The sequence below is a fragment of the Hippocampus zosterae genome, chromosome 14, assembly GCF_025434085.1.
Source record: "Hippocampus zosterae strain Florida chromosome 14, ASM2543408v3, whole genome shotgun sequence".
Classification (NCBI taxonomy): Eukaryota; Metazoa; Chordata; class Actinopteri; order Syngnathiformes; family Syngnathidae; genus Hippocampus; species Hippocampus zosterae.
In genome coordinates, this window is record NC_067464.1 from 14,644,034 (window position 1) to 14,667,514 (window position 23,481).

The 23,481-nt window shown below is 40.1% G+C and overlaps 1 protein-coding gene across 1 annotated transcript; it reads right to left on the reverse strand.

Annotated features, from left to right (window-relative positions):
* Positions 1 to 3,502: 3,502 nt before the first annotated feature.
* kcnk5a (potassium channel, subfamily K, member 5a) lies at positions 3,503 to 22,966 on the reverse strand. Its single transcript, XM_052085338.1, has 5 exons — positions 22,455 to 22,966; positions 7,537 to 7,648; positions 7,209 to 7,375; positions 6,947 to 7,115; positions 3,503 to 6,224 (listed from the first exon to the last, which is right to left on the reverse strand). Exons 1-5 carry the CDS (start codon positions 22,638 to 22,640, stop codon positions 5,278 to 5,280), a joined length of 1,581 nt encoding a protein of 526 aa, XP_051941298.1. The 5' UTR covers positions 22,641 to 22,966; the 3' UTR covers positions 3,503 to 5,277.
* Between the last annotated feature and the right edge of the window lie 515 nt (positions 22,967 to 23,481).

The window sequence follows — 23,481 nt, forward strand, 5'->3', positions numbered from 1 at the left end:
TAACTCGAGGTTGTACTATGATTATTTTGTATCATATTGTGACTCACCCTTTTAGGTTCCAACATGCCCTTAGGTCAAAGGTCAAGGGAATGTTTCTCTCCTGTGAATGTAAAAATCAACATGTCCAGTTGCTGGTCTCATTGTTCAACACTGTGTCTTTCATTCCCATCCTTTCATCCATTTAAAAAAAGCAACAGGCGTGTTGCCAGGGTACTTCCTGTATCTTCACGAACAAATACACCATGGCCCACATCCGCAATACTGTGCAGTGTACAGTACGAGCACATATAAATAAACACATACAAATGTTCCTCACGGGGGTACCCAAAAGTTTCCGGTCCGGAAAGTCAGACACTGAAACTCGGGAAACAATTGGGTGTCAGAGAGGTCCTTGGGCCCGTTTGAGTCACATTTCCCCATCCTGGTCTGTTAGGTACAGGGCTGTTGCTGGGTCTGCTGAATTACAAACAACTCTACATCTGGTTCCCCTTTTTCCCTTGTTGACAAGCAAGTGACCTGGCATCACTCTATCCCTGGATAGACGTGACAGTGTCCATCACTGCTGAGGTTTGTTTTATCTTACATGTTTTCAGCCATATTGGCCACAAAAGATAATTATTCAATTACGGTATGTGCGAGGAAACGTTATTCCTCATAGAACCACATAAGTAAAATATATTAATTACCCATTATGTGTTAACCGACGTGTTGAAAGGGCAATTTATACACAGCATTTGTATGTTATTTAACCATCGGAAAGGACTTTGGGGAGCAATCTCTTCACAGATACACTCTACTCCCGTGAAACACAAACTTTGGAGAAAGTACCCAAGTGTGAAACCCGGGGCCTGATTCAAGGACTCCTTGTGTAATGCATACAAAGAGAATGCAGACAAGTATTTCTCTAAGTGTTCTAAGGGTTAAGGTGTTAAGAATTCTACAACTTTAGTGCTCCCGGAGTATTATTGGCCTTTTGATGAAGAGATGTGGAAAGCTTTATAAAGGACCCATCCTCATTTTTATGTCAAAAATGTTAGCCTGATTAGAGTTACAGGTGAGCAGGAGCTCACATCTGGGACTGGTTACAGCAGGGCACATAAGACACACATGCCCACGTACACAAACGTACATATATTTACACAACACTTGGACAATTTTGAGTCTTCAGGTAAACCTGACATTCCTGTTTTTGGAAAAAACAAAAACCTCTTGACTGTTAGGCAGTGGTGCTGTAACATTGTGTCATATTAAAAATAATCAATCAAATTCAAGTACTGGCAAATACGTTTTTGGTCTTGCATTTAATGACACACTGATGAGTTACTTTTGACCATCATTTCTGACCTGTGCGATACTGTTCAACATATCTGTGCAGAATTTTAATAGTTTATCACACCAGGGTTCAGTTTTTCTGCCATTTTTAAAAAATTCAGCATAGGTCATACATACAGCTTTATAAAATACAATTTTCAACATGTTGAAATTTCTACTAATCAATATGTCACTATGTATACACACACACACACACACACACACAAGGATTACGGAGGAGTTTTTGGATATGGAATCCCTGAAAGGAAAAACAAGAGGAGAGGATTTATTTAACAGCGTGTCAGCGGTCATACAGAGGCACAAATTACCTTGGAGAACGCTCACCAACGTTACCACAGACGGATCACCGAATCGGGATGCTGAAGAGAGTTCAGGACAGGGTGAAAGATGACAACCCTGAGCAGGAGGTAATTTCCCTACACTGCATAATTCACCAGGAAGCACTGTGTAAATCCCTGCTGCAGTTTGACCACGTCGTGAAGCCAGTCGTGAAACTTGTCAATTTTATTCGAGCGAGGGGACTTCACCATCGTCAATTTATTCAATTCCTTGAAGAAGCTGACGCACGTATTTTTTGTACCATTCTAATATCCGCTGGTTAAGTTGGGGAAAGTATGTCAACGTGTGTGCGAGCTCAGACGGGAGATGATTTCATTTTTAGAGCAATTCGATAACAGTGACAAGTTTCCTGAGCTGAAACACAGATTGGCTTTGTGATTTTGCTTTTACTGTGGACATACTGACACATATGAACGAACTGAATATGAAGCTCCAAGGGAAAACCAGTTTGTGCATGAAATGCAAGCAAACGTCAAAGCCTTCAAAAGCAAGCTGATTTTATTTTCGAAGCAAATGTCAGCCAAGTCATTTGCTCATTTCCCCGCACTGGCTACTTTAAAGGAGGCCCCACAACATGTGAAAAAATACAGAAAATCACAGGATGACCTGCATGAGGAATTCTGCCGTCGCTTTTGTGATTTTGGAAAAATTGACAGGGCACTTCAGCTGGTGTCATGTCCCTTCTCACAAGACCCGCAAACAGTGCCACAGGAGTTGCAGTTGGAACTGAGAGATCTCCAATGTGACGTGATGTTAAAGGACAAGTTCCACTTCCTGAAACTGGATATGTTTCATGCTTCGTTAAGTGCAGCCAAATTTCCAAACATCCAAAATATGGCATGGCAATGCTGGTGTTGTTTGGCTCAACATATGTGTGTGAACAGATTTTTAGTGTGATGAACACCAACAAAGCACCCCACAGATCCCTGATGAGTGATGAACACCTCAGATCTGTTCTGAGAATTGCAACAACATGATTACAATCAGACTGCATCCCAGACGGGTGCACATATTGAGCATGACGTCTCTGATCCGCTGGTTAAAGGACACTTTGTTTCTCTCCTCTTTCATCTCAAACTGCTTCAAACAAAGCGTGTGATGGAAAAGTGGTTAGAACTGCATGACTGTCCGTGTTTTATGTTGTGTTTATTATTTTACTTTATGTTAACTGTTTTGTTAAGCGCTTTGTTACAGCTGCCGCTGTTGTGAAAGCGCTATATAAATCAGCATGTATTGTATTGTATTGTATTAAAAAGTAAGTTAATACTTTAATGCTTTTGTTCTGTTTATGTTTAATATGTTCTGATATGTTAATAAATCTATCTTGTGCTGACCCGGCCCGTCTATCAAATTTTAAAAGTCAATGTGGCCCCTGTGCCAAAAAGTGTGTGACAATGAACAGGATAAGCAATGTAAGGATGTATACTCTAAACTTTATCTGTTTGTCCCCGAGTTTAAAGGGCTCAACATCAGTCAAATAAACACATCCTGAAGCAAAAACTGCTGCACAGACTACCGAATAGAATCAGTGTATTGTTTTTATGATTTTATTCCAGCCTCTGCAATCTACAGATCCAAGTGTCTTTGATGAGTGGTTGCAACACTGTACTTGATCCAGCGTGCAGCTCTATTTGACTCACAGTAAAAGTACAACATAGTCGGGTCATTGTGACCAATGTTGCCTGCAGAAGGGAATCCACTGCACAAATACAGCAAAGAGTCTGGACTATCTTAACAGACCTTTGAAAACAAATACATCATTTGTATGTATTAGATTTAAAAAAAATGTTTAATTAACCACCATTTAATGGGAGTGAAACAAAAAAAAGAGTCACTTTTCAACAAATGTTTATTTTTACATGAAATATACAGTTTGGTTTGAAATTCATATGCAAACAATAATTTAATCATAAAAAAAGAAAACACAGGACAATGGGTTTAACCAGTTACAAGTAAATTTTCTTTGGACATGTTTGACAAGTACCAGGACTGCATAACAATGGCGCACCTATGTGGATACCATAATAATGACAATGAAAGAAATGTACAGAAAATGTGACCAAACACCAAAAAACGGTGGGGGCCAAAAGTAGAAATGTATAAAAACACCCAGTGTGAAACACTAAAATTTTAGCATTATACTTGAGTTCCTCTGCTTTGCAGTGGATTTAAGGCATTGTGTAGGCAGAAATTGTTCCATGGGTGACCAAAAAAAAAATCTTCCATTACCCAATATTTACAAACTAGGAACTAAACCCGACTCAGATTTCCAAGTCTACAACAGCCCTGCGTGACACTGCATTTGTTGGCATCTTCCCATTAGAAATAACACTCACGTTTTTGTGTTCAAGTGCATGTGCAAAAAGCAGGAAGTGAGCATATAAAGGCTTCGGATAGGACTTTTTGACCCACAAACGCACACACACGCACGCACGCAGGCACACACACGCACAAACGCAGGCACACACACACACACACACACTTACGTCACAAGAGCATGGATCTGCGGTGTGTTAACCTATCTGGCCGTCATTTGCAGTACTACCGTCATTTGTGTCAGTGCGAGCCCCCAAAAGCAAACAAGTAGCAAGGCCATGTCCTCGGCTGAGGTGTTTGTGGCTGCCGATGGGCTTTCAGACAATATTGACTTGACAAACGCAATGCGGTGGAGGGAGTGATGCAGGAAAGAAAAGTGATTACTTGGCTCATACTTTTCCATCATATTGCCACATGAAAAGGCCACTTCATTCATCAGAAGCACAGTACAATATTGTAGCATGAGTAAAGACATAAGTGGATATTATTACGAGGGCCGTTTTTGGCATACAGGAAGTGTTGTTTTATCACTTTTGGTGGTTGTCTCATTTCGGGAATTTAAATACACCAGTTCTGCTCACAAGTTTTCTTTTTTCCTTTCCAGTTTTACAATACCTCTCTGAGACTCGCTGATGGCGCATTGCCAAAGTCTGTTCCGTGCAGTCAACACAAAATGCACTCTCAACCAACTATTCATCAAGGACTTTGAAAAAGAAACTACAAAATGAACGGAAAGGGTTTGGCTCAGGTTAAGAAAAAAAAATAACATCTGCATTGGAATGGACTTTGGTCTGTGCTCATCTGATGGAATTGTGCAAGAGACACAAACACCCACGTAGCTACAGAACACTACGATGCCCACCATTTCAAATACATTTCAAAACACCAATATGGCGTATGTGACAGCTAATATACTGGAACATATAGATAATGTATTGCTGTAATGCATGGAACAGATGCAGTCGAGGAAAAACTTGTTAATTTGAGCATGATTTGGATGTACAAAAAGTGATGACTCTTTTCTACGTGTCTACAAAAGACAGCTAGAGCTGATCAAGTCTCAAATCAATGTTGCGAGTGAGGATGTAAAATGTGTTCAAGTCCCAAATGATAGGGATTTCAATTCAATAGAAGCATGAACATTCACTTGAAGGGAAAGAACATTCATTTGGCTCGACAGTTTAGCCTTTTCCAAACCCAACAGTGCAATGGACTTACCAGTCTTTTGAGTTCACATTAGAAAAGCTTCAAAAGCATCAACGGAGGCAAAGTTGACTGTGTGCACAGCAACTAAGGTTCTGTATTGCCTTCCTTTACATATTCCTCTACAAGAGTCTCGTAAGAGTGGCTGTGTTCAGAAACATCACTGGCAAAAACCGAGCCATCCGACTCAGAGCTCCTCTCCTCCTTGGAGACGGTTTCAATGTTTTCGTCACACGTTGTTATTGAGAGTTTCGCTTTGGAATCATCCTCCTCATCCTCCTCCTCCAGATTATTGCCAAGAAAGTTTTCCTCATCAATAAAAGTAATGTTTGCATTTTGGAATGTAAGAGAATGGTATTCTTTGGAATCCCATGTCCTTCGAGTAGTTCTGCCGCAATCTCCCACACTTCCGCTTTCGTGATCCACGTCTTTGTCGAGCTGATTTTCATACACTTGGGCCTGGTCAAGTACGACGTCCCTGTCACCATGATTCTCCGTTAGCAGCAAACCATTGTCAGAGCCCAGGAGGTAGTTTTTGGACTTGGAAAAGGCAACGGTGACACGGTCGCTAAAGCTATATCGTCTCTTCTGGCGTGGTGAACGGTCTAAACTGAGGATGGTGTGGCCATTAAACATGAGAGTGTCACTGCAGCTCTTGGAGCAAGCCTTGTCTTTTGCTTTGGCTTTATTCATGGCGTTCCCTGTGCTGGTGTCGAGTCTCTCGTCGCTTTTAGTTCCAATCTGTTTGATCAGGTCGTTGTAGCCTTCTTGCTTCTTAGACAGGAAGCTGAAGATGTTGACATCATTGGGAGTGGGCGGCAGACGGAGCGCGGCTTTGTGAGATTCTTTATAATGCCGCAGCTCATCGAGGGATAGTTTGCGTAGCTTGCGTCGTTTCTTTAGCGCTTTGTGAGCCTCAATCACCATTCGTACTTTCCAGTTGAAGAACAAGGAAAGCCAAGCCAGACCCAAATAAATCCAAACCTCCACAAAGTAGCGATATAGAGTAGGGTAGTCTTTGGTGGGATCCACACCTGAAAAGACATTTTAAAAAAAGTAAACACTAAGTTTAACCTCAAAGTAATGTAAAAAAAAACTAACACCGTCAGGAAACTGGGCGAGACGGGCCTTAATGCCTATTTGGCAACGCTTTCATACTGTAACTACGGCCCCTGTTCGTGTTATGTACCGTGTTTTTTTTTTGTATCACACACTTTGGGACCAAGAGTGATTTTCTTGTCTTTTATATCAGGCATCTAACCCTAGACGTGTGCGTTACAACTTCTCTCAGCTTGCAATGATGTTGACATGGTAAAATGGAAAAAGGTCGCAATGCTACCAAAGCGATACATTGAAATGAACATAATTAATCGTTTTGACTTTGAAATGTATGCACAAAAAATATACCTCGACTCTTAATGGACAACTCAAAATATGAAATTGTTAACAACGGTTGTTGAAATTTGATTTGTAAAAGCAAAGTAACAGTTCTTGTCTTAACAGTCAGTATTGTTTTCACTCCGATTGAATGTGAGAGGGGTAGTGGTTTGTGGCGGAATGTTTGAATGGAAATTTCAGTCAAGGAATGGATGAGCTTGTGAGGTTGCTCATGTTTCAACGGTCCGTGTGGGAGAACACATAACTTCTGTTTAAAAAGCCTACCTCATTATCAAGTTCAGCAGCGGCATATTGTTTCATAATGGCATTTCTAACTCCTTGTTTAAAAGTCAATGAGAGTGTATTGCCACAAACATACCTGCTACCAAGTCACCAAATCCAATTGTAGTTAAGGTGACGAATGAGAAGTACAAGCCTTCAATATATGTCCAACCCTCCTGGGACATAAACACAAAAGGCGGAAGGACTAAATGGAGCAGCAAGCCCCAGAGAAGAAAAATAGCCGTGCAGGTAAATTGAGCCTTTCTCTGGAATAGAAACGACAATACATCTGGTGAGGTTTTGTACAGTCTTTTGCATTGACATTATAATAATAATAAAAAAAGCAAATATTAAGTTACCATTGAAAATCCTTTCTTGGTAAGAAAATGACCAAAGTGCTTAGCTCGTCCACCAAAGAACTTCCCAAGCTCGCTGATCCAGGTAAGACACAAAGGCACCCCAAAGAGCCCGTAGAAGATGCAAAATCCACGTCCCACTGCTGTTTTGGGAGCAATGTTTCCATATCCTTAAAAATAAAGTGTGCATTATAGTTATCTTAGATACCTGAAACCACTGAACTAAAACTGACTTGACTTACAGCCAGAAGTCAATTTCTGAACAATATCTTGAAGAAGGGGGAGTGAGATCTCTTTCCAATAATTTTACATAACCAATAAAAATAGCTACCTATCGTAGTTATGACTGTTGCAGCAAAGATGACGGCATTTGGCCAGTTCCAGTTGTTGAAAGTCTTGTTGCCAGTTATGGTGACTCCTTGGCCAGCAGCATCGGAAACTATCTAGAGACAAACATGAGAAAAAGTATGTAAAATAAATCTGGTTATAAAGTCTGAGTGAATGGTAAAAAAAAAATAAAAATTAAAAAATACAACAATCAATTTCTTATGCCGAAAACCAGTTGTATTTTGTGTGTGAGCTTATACTTATACACGACAGTGAAGATGAATTGATGCTATGCCCTATTAAGCTTCTAATTATCATCATAACCACTGTTTACAAAAAGGAAGGATGTCCCTTATCAAAAAACCCTAAAAAAACACAAAAAACATCTACACCACTTTGACCTTTTTTTTTCAAAACGTATAAACTAGATTACTCATTATAATATGTTGTGTATGTTGTGTGCATAGAATGTGTTTGATAAAATCCCTATACAGAGTTAAAGTTCATGAGAGACAAAGAGTAAGAGAGACAGAGTGAGAAAGAGAGAAAGAGAGAAAGACAAAGAGAGAGATTATCATTCATTGTAGAAATTAAGCATTGCTCACTTGTAGATGACAAGCCATGGTATGATACAATTAAAACATTGGTTAGAGTTGTGACAAGTTAAATTTCTGAAAAAAGTGTTATAGTAGAGGTGGTGAAAGTTCGAGTTTGGCAAGTTGGCAACACTACGTAATGCTTTGAATAGAAAATGTGTTATTTTTCCCCACTAACTGATGACATTTCTATGACTCATTTATTGTAATGACAAAATATGGGCTTCAAAATTTCCATGAAGCCCAAATGATAAACTGATTTTCACTCCCAACCTCGTAAAAGTCCACAGTAAAATCAAATCAAATCAATAAATAAATACATTAAAATCAAATAAAATCCTAGCCCGTCCCATTCCCAGTGAAAACATCTCCCACTCCTGTCCTGGCCCCATTTAGGAAGTCCCCCCCCCCCCCCCTCCTGTCCTGCCCCAAACCCGTGATAGAAGGTAAAGATGATCCCACAGGATTCTCGATAAAATGTCAACTTGTAGTCTATATGTAAAAAAATATGCTAGCACTAAAATCCCCCCCCCCCCACAAACCTCAATAGTGATTTACCATAATTATTATTTATGGTGGGGGTGCTTTTTTCACACATCAGCCTGACTAATACCTTCGAAGGAAGGAGGCAAGCGTTGTACAATTATTTCCTGGCTTGCTCTGTCATTTGTCGCCTAATGTCTCTAAACGCTGACCAATCATCAACAAAATTCACATGCACAGTTCTACTCATGTGCACTTGAACCTATGAAAAAACCAAAATAAAATTGATCGGTACAATATTTTGTCTTTTACTAAAACAACATGTGATGTCATTTATGCTTGAATAAGTGATAGGTACAGTATGTATATGTGATTACCATTGCCGTTTGGTGTATACCGTATTCCATCAAGTATAATTATGACATTGACACTATAACACAGTGTCATGGGGTTTAAGTTTATGACGATTAAAGTTGTCGTGAACAACACCATTGTCTGCACATTAATTAAATTAATTAGCTTCCTTCTACAGCGACACATAGCATCACTGGAGCCTGCAGCAGAAGTGGCGTATTGACAGACATGGATAGCAATTATCTACCATGTATCGTTGCGTGCATTCAACTGTTTTTTTTTGTTTTTAATATTCGGAACACCACAAATCATGGCGATAACAAGGTTGGCAGTTGGCAGCTCTGGATTCTGCACGCTTTGCTTCGTTCGAAAGGAGCCCACAACGCCCTGAGTGTATGGCATTAACTGGCTCGTAATGCCTGAACTGCAGAGGATTGCATAAAAAAAATAAGTGGCTGGCAAAGCGCATTAGGCTCCAGGGGAATACTTGGAAGGGGGAAGTATTGTTGTTTGAAGTTTTTATTCAAAATGTATCTTTTATTGACACCAATCCTTGAACTTTTCTCACACACCTCATTTGAATATTTGCCAACTAGGCATAGTTTGAGGACATCCCTCGCCTTCTTTCTGTGGAAAGGGCATGAAAAGCATGTACCTGTATTCATTTTATCTGCCAGATCCCAAAAAAAAGTGCTGAATTTCATGAAAGACAAAACGCTGATTCACAGGAATACTATAGGGGTAGAGTACAACCTTTCAAATATGGAAGGCAGAGGTCAAAATGCTCTCAAAAGTCAAAATACTGTATACCAGGCAACTCTAAATTGAACAATCTTAATCATCTCATTCTTCAGTGTTTCAGGAAACTATTCCCAAGCACACAAACAATGTCATCCAATAAGATGGTGAGTGTTCAGGCTTTGTAACGTCAGTGAGTTGACGTTACGGAATACAGTGTAAAAAATTGCTTCAGTTACAAACTGAGCCTGGCGGAGCAACTTTGAAGTATGCTTATGAAATGTTTTCCCACAGCTGACTGACTCTCCAAGGAAAATCAAGAACCTTTTTAAAATGTGCCGTTGGGTTTTACTGAGTGCCTCAAACTGTTGTTGTCTTTTTTTCCTCTCCTCTTCGATAATCATATAAAATAAATTCTCTGTGTTACCTTTGTTTTTGTTTTTTTCTGTTAAGTCTTCTTTCATAATTATACCAAAAAAATTGCTTATTTTGTAGGCCACCGTTTGTCGCAGACAAACGTCTTTTGCAAATACATCTCTCGCCACTGTCAATCTTTACGTAACACGAACAAATAGCATGCCCAGTAAGACAACTATGTATTTGCAAATATGACCCTGTTAATGTTAGCGTAGAGCCCGGAGTATGAATTGGATGCACTTCCGATTGATCATCAAAAATGGCTTCTGACATTGCCCCAAAATAGTCAGTGACACTGGAACATTCGGTTGTTAAGCAGTGTTAAGCTAAGAAGAAAGATGTTCTATGTCTCAAATCATCGGCTCTCATTTACTGATAAATGCGCAAAAATATTCATACTTTGCGCACGAGTTGAGCGTCCACGCAAAATCCCCGTCAGATTCGCAACATGGCCGTACAGATTTAAAAAAAAAAAAAAAAAAAAAAGCTACGAGAGATGGCCCCAAAACGTTCAGAACTTTCTTAGTCTTTATCCTATTTTCGAAAGGTTTGTGTAATAGGAAAGATGACTGCAATACAGATTTTGACAACATACTGTATAATAACAAGATCAATCATTTTTAATTCATTTCAAATTTAGATTAGAGAATGCTGTGCACAAGACACGCTCAATCAATTCTGAATTCATTGAAATGGGTAGTAAGAAATAAATATAGCCAAACAATGAACTATAATTTAAATTCATGCCAGTCGGGGTTATGACATAAGCGACCAGTAGTGACATGTCAAGGATCTTTTGGACGGTCGCTTGTTGACTGTAAACGTCTGGAAATGTTGTCTGCGTGTGTACTATTTAATCAGATGAAAACTTTAACGCTTTAGATTAGCTTGGAAATGCAGGCGGTCCACTGGGTGGTGCACACTCAGCGTTCTGATGTCACTCGAATGTGGACAAAGACTGAGGCGGATTCAATAGTACAGTAAGCGCCTTCAAACACTGAAATGGCAAGACAGGAAAAGTGATGTGAAGTGTCTTTCGCTGTGTTTTGGGACATCTGGTCAACTCATTTGCAAATTCTCAATCTAGGTGATTACTGTGACAATTGTTCTTGGTGTTTACATAAATTACTTTAATTTCAATCATGGGTAAATGATGTCTTTATTCATCCCCCATTATTCATGTGTCCGCGCAGTCCGATTTCTTCTACACTTCTCGTCACTCTTATGTTTCTCACTTCAGGTCAAGGTTGTCCGTTGCTGAAGTCACTTTGAGCTTTGTGTGGTTTTAGGTGATCATTATTTTTTTCCTAATGATTCTGTCTCATTTCGTCAGCTCGCTCGCTGATTGGTTCCCATTCTATTCCATGTGATAATCATGAAATCTCCATCTCGTGCATATTCAGTTATGATCCAACAGGACAGGATAGTCAATTGTAAACATTGAACAAGTTGAACATTTATAATTGTCGGCCACGGCCATTTTACATGCGGACTGGGGTGGGTAAAACTAACTCTTACTATAACTCTCACCACAGGATAATCTCTCAAATGTTTTTTATTTGCCGTCCCGTGAAAATTCTGATTAAAATGGCCACTTTGAAAAGCTGATGTAGTTGATATTACATATCCTTTAGACCAGCTGGAGTCAAGTTCTAGCAGGGAACCGTTGAGTTGCCCAGAGACACCTGGATGTGTTGTATAATTAACGCAATCATTTAGATAAACATTTATTAATGATACCCGCCACCTTGCACAAACAAAAAAAACCCTAAAACTTACCCTCAATTTAGGAACGTTATTATCATAACATAGTGTTGTTTTATCAAGTAATGGCTCACATAAACTGAATGTGAAGTTGGGATAAATTCAGAGCAATGTTGAGTGTGGGGACAGGAGGGAGTAACCGAGCCCAGGCACATCTGCGTTGTTCATGTTGCTGTAAAAATAGGACATTTTGTCCGTGTTGGTGAAATGTTCAGCATACAGAAGACAATGTTCTTCATACTTTAATCATTCATACGGAGATGCAAAAAAACACTGTCATTTGCATAATGTGCACCCGATTAGTTGCGCACATTGCAACAATCTAACTTTTGATGTTCACATACATACATACATATGTATATATATACACATGTTTATCTAAAAAGACATGCTTAGCTAAACATACTTTTTCAATCCATCAAAACAAAAAAAAAACACGGCTACTGGTCGGAGGGACATATTAAAGGGATATTTCACATATGTAAACTATTTGCAGTTGTAAAAAGTTAACTTTTGTCTATAATTCATTTGATAAATTCATTATCTTTCATGTACATTTAATACATTTTAAAATACTTAAAAAATATTATAGCTGGCCGCCATGTTGCTCCATGGACGGACTTGCTGTCCTGTCGTGCATTACCCAGATATTGTGGGAGTCGGGTCGTCAAACAAACAAGAGAGAGACAGGAATCGTGCTGCAGAGATGGCTGTATTTATGGCACTCATTCCCTATGCCCTATAAATACATGCAAAATGCTTTTTACTCGCTCACAATTGCTTCTTAAACAGCCGCTGTGCATTTATTGATTGGCTTATACTTGATTGAGAGTGTCTTGTGTACAGCATTCTCTAATTTAAATTTGTAATGTCTGTCTTCAGGCAGTCTGTCCTGCCCTCACACGTGCACACTCCAACCACAAATGGCGAATGGATATTCAGTATGAGGGCGGACACTTTCATTGGTCCACTGTGTTTGGCAATTTCATTGGTCACATGTGACAAGACCATGGGTAAATCGAATGGCGGCTTGAAGCTTCTCAGTCAAAATTCATAAATAAACTGCATGATATTCAAAGCCGAAGGGTTCAAAGACTGTGTGTGGGGGGGGGGGGGGTGTTTTTATTCCGGAAATTCCAGTACAAGGTAATGTGATACATTGCTAATATATTGTTTGGATTACGTGTAAACATACATATGCAACCGGTCGTGTCCGACTACATTGTGTTTCAGAATATTGGCGACGTACAGTAGGATTTCCTGTATCGGCTGCGTTTAATCGTCTCAATCACAAAGCCTGACGAAAATAGCCGAAAACAATGTCCTCCCGTCAATTAGAGTGACACAGCATGGCCTTCCCCAAGGACACCAAGAGGAAAAGTGACACATGACACAAACAAACCTGACCAAAATATCAGGAAACAATGTCCTCGCGTCAGTTAGAGTGATAGAGTGTGTCCCTAATTATATGGCACAGCAATGTATGAAAATACTTAAACTTGTAAATAAAAATAAAAAAACTTTTTTTCCAGCTATAAAAATGCTTACATCCCAATGGACATCAAGAGAAAAGGGGGAAAGTCAAAGGTGGGAGTTATTAATAAATAAATATTTTTGTTCCACCCATTTATAATGGAGGACATAGTAAAAGTACACGTCAGGTATTCATCATTTCGCAGATTTTGTGTATTATAATAAAGTATCCTAAGTTGTTTACTGGCCCCATTATACATATAAATTATGACATACAATCATATCCCGGCTGGATTACTGCAATGCCCTGTACTTTGGAGTCAGCCAGTCCTCCATTAAGCGCCTTCAGCTGGTCCAGAATGCCGCTGCTCGCCTCTTGACTGATACTCGTAAGAGGGAGCACATAACTCCGACTCTGGCATCCCTTCACTGGCTCCCCATTCATTTTAGAGTTATTTTCAAGATCCTCCTCTTTGTTTTCAAATCTCTGAATAATCTCGCGCCACCTTACCTGTCTGAGCTCATCCGCCCCTACACACCTGTCCGGCTCCTCAGGTCTGTGGACCAGTCTTTGTTAGAAGTACCAAGAACTAAACTGAGGCTAAGAGGAGATCGAGCCTTTTCTGTTGCTGGTCCCTTTCTCTGGAATGACCTCCAACTGAACATTCGGCAAGCCTCCTAGCTGCCCATCTTTAAAGCCCTCCTCAAAACTCACTTGTATTCTTTGGCGTTCGACTCAGCATGACTTAGATTTGTTCTTGATTTTACTGCTTGGTGCTTTCTACCGCCTTTATTACCGATTCGTCTTACTGTTTATTGTGTATGTTAAATCGCTCCATGTACAGCACTTTGTATGCAGCGATGGCTGTTTGAAAGTGCTCTATAAATACTGTTGACTTGACTTGACTTGACAATCAGCTCTCCACATAATTCATTTTGCTTCAGTTTAGAGCTGCATCTCACGAGGGTGGATGACCAGTGATTTCGACAAATCAAAAACTAACAGGCATTGGTAATGTAAAACGGAACCCTGATAAAGGTTACAAAGCTACATAGTGTGGGTTGAGGTATGGTGATATTCGTATTTAACAATTAGTATTTTAGTCTGAAAATGCAGCTGTGCCCAGACAGGCTAAAATAGCAAAGAAAGGATTCCTTGATACGAATAAAGAAATGAAACAATCACCAAATTGCAGGCTTAGCAGTCTCCTGTTGCTATTCTGATAACCAAAGAATTGTAAAAACCACGATTACAAACCCCAACTGTTATCTGGCAGCTGGCAGCCGAGCACGCCGCTCCATTCCGAGGTATTTTTCCACTTTGAGCCGATGAACACGACACAGTCAAGGAGCAACAGCTGCCCTGAGGCAAGATCAACCCGGTCACAAACAATGAAGTCACTCATGCTCTCTCATTTATAAATTGTATATTGATTTCGGGTTCAGAGGTTGGTGGGCGTCGAACATTAAGGACAAGCAATGTTAGCGGTTCAATTGTCTATGCTAGTGAAAATAAAGGATAAACACATGAAAAACTGGAAAATCCATGTTATGGTTGTACTTTTGCTGCTGGACATAAAGCAGAAATAAGCAGGCAATGTATCATGCTTACAGTACAGCTGTGTTTCGACAGTTACAAAAATGCCTATTTGGCAGTAAAACACGAGGCATAAACCATACTACCGTCTGCCATAAACACATTTGCAAGTGGCTGCTTTAGAGTCGCCTTGTTAAATTTCATGAGGTTTGAAAAACTTGGCCAATTAGTACCACATGCAGAGTTGCCGTTTTTCCTTGTTCATCCTTTGTTGAGTTGATTTACATTTAAATCAGTGAGTTAGGGATTCTTTATAGGTGGGGGTTGCGGACAGCTAGTAAAACGCTTTGGGTGGTCCTTTTCCAACTGACATACAACTTATTTCCAAATGATTATTTACTACTTATAACTACTGTACTACAAACCTCCATTGTAAACTCACCCACGTGCAACCCTGGTCAAGGCTACCTTTTATTTGGAAAACTAATTTTTTTAAAGACATTTATGGTAATGGTACAAATATTTGGTACATAGAACATATTAGGTAAGGGAGTTTCCAAAAAGAGTCGATCAGTGCCAACGCAAAGGTGACATTTTGTGGCCATATTTTGCACGCGTTTTCTTTTTTTAACTTAGGGGTTTTACATACTCGCAGTTGTCATGTAAATCTTCAGTTTCTTGATAAATTACTCAGAATTAACCTTGCCCGCAAACTGAATTCTTGCAGTATTTGTGAGTTCACAAAACCCCAAGACTCTATAGGGCCATTCACACGGCACACATTTCCTCCGGTGCCGCACCGAGATATTTTGTTGTGGGATATTTTGCACCGCAGCAAATTGTGTGGAGCGTTCACACGTACAAAGCCGCTCAGCGGGCAGCCCCGACACAGTGTCGGGGCTGCCCCACTTGCGTTCACACAGCAGTTTCTGCAGCGAAGCAAAACGACAGAAAACAAACGAGCTGTCGTGTTGGTTCTTTTTAAAACGTACTGTATATACACAACTCAAGCGACTACTGGACCGGCACGTCCTTCTCCTTCTTGGTCTCCGTGCCTTCTGCTCGAGAGTGACCGCCCAAGAAAACGTAAATGAACGATGACTTCAATGACACTCAGAAAAGCAAACACTAATGCGCCAAACTGAAAATCAAGAGAGGAAATCACAAAATAAATTCTATGGGGGGCGGGGGGTTGTGAACAAACAACAAAGGAACAAACAACTCCGAGACAGTCCAGTCTCCTACAAAAGAAAAGATGTTACTAGCCAAGTCTTGTGTCGTTATGAAACAAACACATTACGGAAGTCCGACAGAGCACGAAAGTAACGCATTCTCGCCATACGTACTCTTCACAAGCATTTGCTCTGGAGCAAATTTAACCCAGTTGCGTTCACACGTGCAAATTTACACCGGTGCTGCTTCGCAAACGAGCATTTGCCCTGGAGCAAATATTTGACCCACCAAATTTGGTCGAGTATAAGCTCTTTTCCGGGGCTACGCCGGAGCTAATTTCCACGTGTGAACGCTCTACTGGGGCAGCACCGGCGCAGCACCGGACCAAATCTTGCCGTGTGAACAGCCCTTATCTTGTCCTGAGCCTGCTTATTTGCTCCGAACCAATCACAAAGCAACAGTGTTTTAGGGGCAGCATACGGGGCTGTAACGAAAACAAGAAGCGCCCAGGCCGGGGGAAAAAAAACAAACACAGCAACAGAGGTGTTAATTAATTACAATCAGTGCAAAGCATTCTACTAAATGTCCGGTCTTTTCCGAACAGATAAGATTGGAGTAGTCCCAGATGATGCTGTGGAAAACTCTTTTGAGTGATTCACTTTATCAATCTGGCTAGTTTAGTACTGACTGGCACTTGGAATATGTAAACATAATGTATAATTGTTTAAAAATATGATATAAATCTTTTGAAAGGCTATTTTTGAACAGATTTTCTCCGCAAAGATTGTTGTTAATGTCTATAAATCCGGTTTGCAACACAGCAACAAAAGGAAAGTGTGGTTGAGAATCACTGATTTAAATACGTAAATCAGCATGTCTGTTGGCGGGCTCAGCCCACTCTAAAACTGATTTGACCGCCGTCAAAACATTAGCCCTAATAAAACAGGTATGCACGCACGCAGTCAAGCAAAACATTGACCGTTCCAAAACAGGTGTCCCACAGTGGCCACACACACGCACATACTGTATATGCACTATTTAGTGTTACCCATGGTGGGCATTGGATAATTTCTACAGATTTTTGATTTCGGAGCGTTGCATGTGGGCACGTTGGCACGTTTTCTATAAGTAACGGCAGCGTCCTTCCACTTTCTTGTGCAATTTTGGGTCATGTCCCTTAAACACCAAATGAAACCATCCAGGCCATATTATTTTATGGAGCTTTGTGCACATCTGGTCGGAAAACATTCAGAGTGGAGAATGAATCCTCGCATATTGGTATGGAGGCGCAAAATGCTTGGCTATGTTCTGTGTGTGTGTCTGTGGTGCTTTGATATAAAGTAATGTGACTGCAACATTTTCTTTTTTTTTTCTTGGATTCTCTTCTTTTATGTTATTGTTAGGGGCTGAAATAAATATATTTATATTTTGGTTACACTATATAAAGACTGGCATGAAAATGCTACACTAACACGTTGACTTATTTGAGGCGGGGCAGTGGTGCCTGGCCCATCACGCCGTTATTGCCTTTTAACAATCGCTGCTTTTAAATGTTGGTGGTCAATCCTAGTTTGCATTGTGTTAAAATAGTTACTACCTATTTATTAGTAGTAATTAGTTTTTTTTCGTTTTTTTAACCCCTACACTTGTAATTTGGTCCTCTGGTCCAGTCAAGATAAAGAATGGGGAGCTTTGGTCAGGCGTGCTTAACAATCACACTTGCATTATTATCACCGGACCAAAGGTTGCCCAAGAAAAAGCATACGGATAAGGTCAGAACATTTATGTAAATGAAGGTGACAAATACTTTTGACAATTTCACTTGACTTTTTTGTGAGGAGCTGGCAACACTGGTCCTCTCTCATCTCAACGGCAGTAATCTATGCAAGTCATAACTATGCACGGGGCGATTACTAGTTTGACAGTTTCCCATGGTTTTCAAACGGCAAGGTTTCAATAACAGCTAATCATTGCTGCCACTGGCAACAAGCTCTTCTTTTATTTTAGGTGGGGACTTCTAAGCAGGGCACAATATGATTGGCTGCTTACAGAGATGAGTAAACAAGCAGCCTTTTTGTAGTTAATCACCTTCAACTTTTTTTTCTCCTCGGGGAGCAGAGAGAGGAGGGGTGAGCAGTTACGCACAGAGGAGGAGGAGGAGGGAGGAGAAACTTCAAAAGAAACCCGTACCGAGGATACCTATATATTATTTGGTAAGATAAGGTTTATATTGAAGTTTACCTTCTCGCCGCGTTGGTGGCACGTGACTGTTATATGTAGCCTGAACAATTATTGCTGCAGTTTACTTGACCTCTTCTTGACATGTACATGTACATGTAAATAAGCACGTGCAGGTACTCGAGGCAGATATAGAATGCCTTCAGCATTTTATTTTTCAAACCAAGGTATCGGAATCACTCGTTTCGGACCTACTCGTATTTTCGTATTTTGGGACCGTCGCACTCCGACAACTTTTTGTACTTTTTGCTGTCATTTTTACACTGTTCTGTGTCTTCTGGCACATGCAGCAGTTGGTAAAGTGATCGAAATGGCATGAGACTTCACAGTATTTGACTGGCCTCCCTTTTTTGGTCTGCTCCAGGGCTCGGATGATAGCGTCACTGTTTGACCAAACGGAACAAATTCGCAGAGCAAAAGTGCCAAATTTACTCCAACCAAACTGCAAGTGATGAGGAGGAGCAACCACCATTTCCCAAATTCTTCTAAATAAAATGTCTGTTTGCTGAGGAAGAGAATGCATGAAAGAAAATTGAGGTCAAATGAAAAAAGATTCGGTTAGAAGAAGCTAATTCATGAAAAGGAAAATAGTCTGAGTGAGTGAAAGTTACCTTTTGTTATTTCAAGCCACAAACTTAAACCGCACCTTAGGCACGTGACAAAGTTAGCTCATCCAGAAAACAGTGTGCTACTTCATGCACTGTACAAGTGTAACTGTGAAAACGGGTCATGTTTGATTAAAATGAGACTGTAGCGTTGATAAACACATCAAGTGTCGCTTGGCCTTGGAAGCGTGATCAGACAGTCACGTGCGACTGGATAGCTCAAGCACTTCTATGGTTGGGTTGTGAAGGCCAGAAAGTCATTTTGGTATACAGAGGTTTTAAAATCAGCGACTAGATTTTTGGAGGTGCTTCGTTAAAGCTTGATAATAATGTTGATGTGTCTCAATCATTTCATATAACGCAAATGTGTATTCCATTTTCTTGAAAAATACAGTCGCTATTTCAATATGGGTTCTCAGTCTCTCTCTGTAACAAAAAAACAACCCCTCATGTGCACCAAGCATGTGCTCAATGTCGGCATTATATTCTGGATTTCATGCATGAACTTAACGCACACTGGCCCTTTTGTTGAAATCACGTCATTGTTTAGAAGACACCACATTTAAGTCGACAGATTGTTTCATAAAAAGACATGACATCTTTTCATCACTATTTTTTTTGGGACAGAAAAAAAAAGATTTCTTTTTCTAAACGTATGCAAATATATATATTTTTTAATTCAAAGTTATGGGAGCTGCGCTGTGCACCTGGCTGCTCTCATTTCACGCAACAAGCAGAAAGCTTGCATAATGACCATTTATTTGCAAAAGAAAGATAATGAACAAAACCCTTGCATTACTAAACTTTTATGACAGCTTAAGTGCCTACATTGATGGGGCCATAAACAGCAATCACTTTAAGGGACCTGATGTTAATAGTAAACTACAAGTTTACAAAGGTAAATAAGGTAAAAAAGTTAATAAAGGAGAGGGCTAACTTTCATAAGTGGGAGTGCAGGAGAAGAAACATTATGAACCCTTACTTTTGATGTCAGGAGTTGTACTGGAAACTCTCCGGGAAAAAAAACACCAACTAAAAGATCTTAGCTTTTGATAGCAGCCTTTAATTGTACTTCCCAAATTTTCATGCGTTTAAAATTCCAATTCAATTGAGGCCTTTGCGAGGATTGGGCTGTTATTCCTTTGCTATGACTTAGGGGAGGTTCATGGGGATTTCAGTTCCCCAAACACAAAAAGCAGAGACAAGGAAAAAAAAGGGGGGGATGGGTAAGGTAATAAATCTCCCGAATACTGATGTGGGCCTACTATACTTGGGGGGGGGGGGGGGGGGGGACACGTTCAGACATGCTTCCCGTCTGGCTTAAAACTGGGGAGGGGGTTGGGGGGGAGTGAAACTAAATTAACAACAAAACAATGGTGAGAAAGAAACACACCTTTCATCTTGGGGAAAGAGGACCCACACTTTGGAGAAATGGAAAGGGAATCAAGGAAGTGGAACTGCACTATGAGAAAAACACCTGCGGAATAGGAATGCTATACTTCTATTCCATTCATTGGAGGGAGTGTGTGAACCCACAGGTCAGTGGTTCTCGCTTTACTAGCCAAGCGGTTCCGACATTGTCAACTTTGGACGTTGTAATAGAACACCACGTCCTGCACGTTTATAAAACTGAGATTAGACCGGGCAATTTCCTTAGCGTACTCATGACAAAATGCTGAACCATGCATACTGAATATGCTTGTATACACATACAGGCAATCAGGTTTAAAAAGCAAAACATGGACATGTCACAATTATTAGATTGACATGGACACAAGCAACATATCACAGACGACATGAACAAGCAACCTAGGAAGATTGAAAATGTATGGCTCTATCACAGGGTTGCCAAACTTTTTCAGTGCCGACTCAAATGAGAAATTGACCCAAGCTTACTAAGAACAGGATACGTTGTTAAACGATTGACATAACGCTTGGCAGAATTGAGAAAACACATGGAAATAATATGCTGGACATGCCAAGTCACCTAATCATAGTATTAAAAAAATTTCACTTCAAGTCTTTGTCTTTCTCCCCCTGCGCTCTCTCCAATTTGATATTAAGTTGGCAATGCAAAATTTAGGTATACAACGACCTGTACTGTTCAATTTTTGTCAATATAAAATTCGGTGGAGAAAACATTTGTATAATCTATGAAGTGAAATACTGTGTTATCAGTACAGATTCAATGTCAAGGAGTTGAGCAATTTAAAAGGGAAGTTCATTTTCTTTACGAAATTATGTTCACCAAGCCCCTGCTAGTCTGTATTCTGATTACTATTGCATTGGTGGAATATGAATTAAGCAGAAAAATACACCTGTTTTCATCCATCGCAAAGGGCAGCCATTTTGACACTTGCTGTTGACTGAAAATGACATCACGGGTTGTTCAGAGCTCAAGTAATGACCAATCACGGTTCTCCTGTTTTCTGAGTTTGGTCACGTGACATTCGCAAGATGAGCCATGACTGGTCGTTACCTGAGCCCCGAGTAAGTCTGATATAATTTTCTTTTGCATTTCCATTAAAAATTGACCTATTTTGGCAAAGCTGGTGTTAAGCATAACCAAACTAAATGTGCGGATTTTAAAAAACATACCTATGTAATAAAAATTAATACACACAAACATATATATACAAAGTACATAGGGCTGCAACTAACAGTTATTGAAATAATCAATGATTCTGTGGTTTATTTTGTTGATTAAACACCAGCTAATTCATTATGATTCAGTTACTGGTTTGGTTTGTACCAATTCAAATGTGGGGCAAAAAAAAAAGATGATAATTTTCAAAGTATAAGCAACTGTTTCATTTTGACTCAACACAATATGTATTTATTTATTTGGGGTTGTGTCTCTCCATGATTGACTGTTTGGAGAAGCAAAACCATTCAAGGGCAGTTTGATTTGAGAGTGAAACGATTCGATTCGGTTCGACTCAGTGGGATGCCGATTTGATTTGACGTCATGATGTTGTTGTCATTTTACATGCTTTGTCCCATTTCCATCCAAGATATAGATCTCTCCAATAAAATCTGATTGGCTATGTATATATTTCAAAGTGAAACAATTCAATTTGGTTTAATTCAATGCACTCATCTTTTAAATCAAAAACGATTTTCCCGCTTCATATATATTTTATATATATATATATATATATATACACACACACACACACACACACACACACACACACACATAAAGTAGTAGAGCAGAGGTGACATTGTTGTGGTGAGATGGTTGCCCATATCAAATAGCTTCAGTGCCCGGATAGGCTTGTACCGGCAATGCATTTTGGGTCCCAGCTTAAGCTAACTAAACCCTGATCTACAGTATTGTGTGTATAGTATGTCAAAATGTAAACCCCGGGGCTGCAAAATTAAGCCCTGCATTCACAATAGCAATGACTTCATTGATCGCCAAGAATAACTGACACCGGCAATTCATTCCATAGCAGATTCCCTTCACGAAAAAAAAAGTTCACCCATCTCTCACGAGTCAATAACTCAAGTGCCGGCTGAATGACTGACTTATTATTCATACCTGTAGTATTTTTTCCAAGTCATCTTTCGTCAGACAGGGGTAGTCCTTAAGTATGTTTTCCTTTTGCAGTCTATAGTGCTTTGCGGCCAGCTTCCAATTGGGCTCCTCCAGCACTTGAAAAATAGCTGCCCCGATGGACAGGTAGAAAATAATTGCAGAAGTCAACAAGGGGCCTTTATCCACCATACTGGTGTGCCTTGACTTCTAAGTGGGGGAGAAGAGGAGGAAAGTAGGGAGGGGAAGGCTGACAGCAGCGGTAATAGGAGTGCAGCTCAAGCAGTCATTGTCGGAGAACGTTGGAGTTTTCTTGTTCCACGTCAAGTTTATGGAGAGTCGACGCGCGCCGCACTTGACAGCAGTTGTCCTCGCGACATAGCCCAAGAGGTTCGTTCACATGGGTTGCAAGATATTGTCCCCACCAGATCAAGTGCAGTTACACTGCTATTGTTTCCACGTGCAGCCGGAGAAATAGGGTGAAGCCGGAGTAGGAGTGGAGAATTTCTCACAAGATCCGCCCAGAAAGAGAGGAGGGAAAAAGGTTCGAAAGCGACCACGAGGAGGAGTGGGGGTGTTAACTTTTACTTTTTGCTGTGTTCCCCTTTTGACTGCTTTTGACAGGTGTGATTGAGCGGTCGGCAAGACTCAAGTATAATTCATGACTGAGTCTTACCAGCGGTGGCAACAATACTCGCACTGTTTAAGCAGAAGTACATTTGTGGAAAAACATGGGGAACATTAAAAAACAGACAGTGAAAAATCGACCTACTACATAAGTAAATGTAAATGTCTTTTTTTGCAGTAGAGATGCTAACATTAATTTGAGTGATTATTGATATCAGATTTCTGACATTACTTGACATTATTTTTTTTACACTTGCATTAAGCGTTTTAAACTGCGTCCGTGTTTCAAGTTGTTGTTTTCAACAGAGAGCGTGCTCTTTGGCTTGACTAGTCCTAGACCTCAAAGAACAGAGAAACATAAACAAAAAAATTAATTAGCAAATTTTAAAATATTCAACTTACAAAT

Excerpts from the sequence above, each read along its gene's own strand:
- kcnk5a (XM_052085338.1), bottom strand. The coding sequence starts at position 22,640 with ATGGTGGATAAAGGCCCCTTGTTGACTTCTGCAATTATTTTCTACCTG. Across the intron at positions 7,376-7,536 it reads AACAGTCATAACTACGATAG|GATATGGAAACATTGCTCCC; the intron begins GTAGCTATTTTT and ends TTTATTTTTAAG. Across the intron at positions 7,116-7,208 it reads CCAAGAAAGGATTTTCAATG|AGAAAGGCTCAATTTACCTG; the intron begins GTAACTTAATAT and ends TTTCTATTCCAG.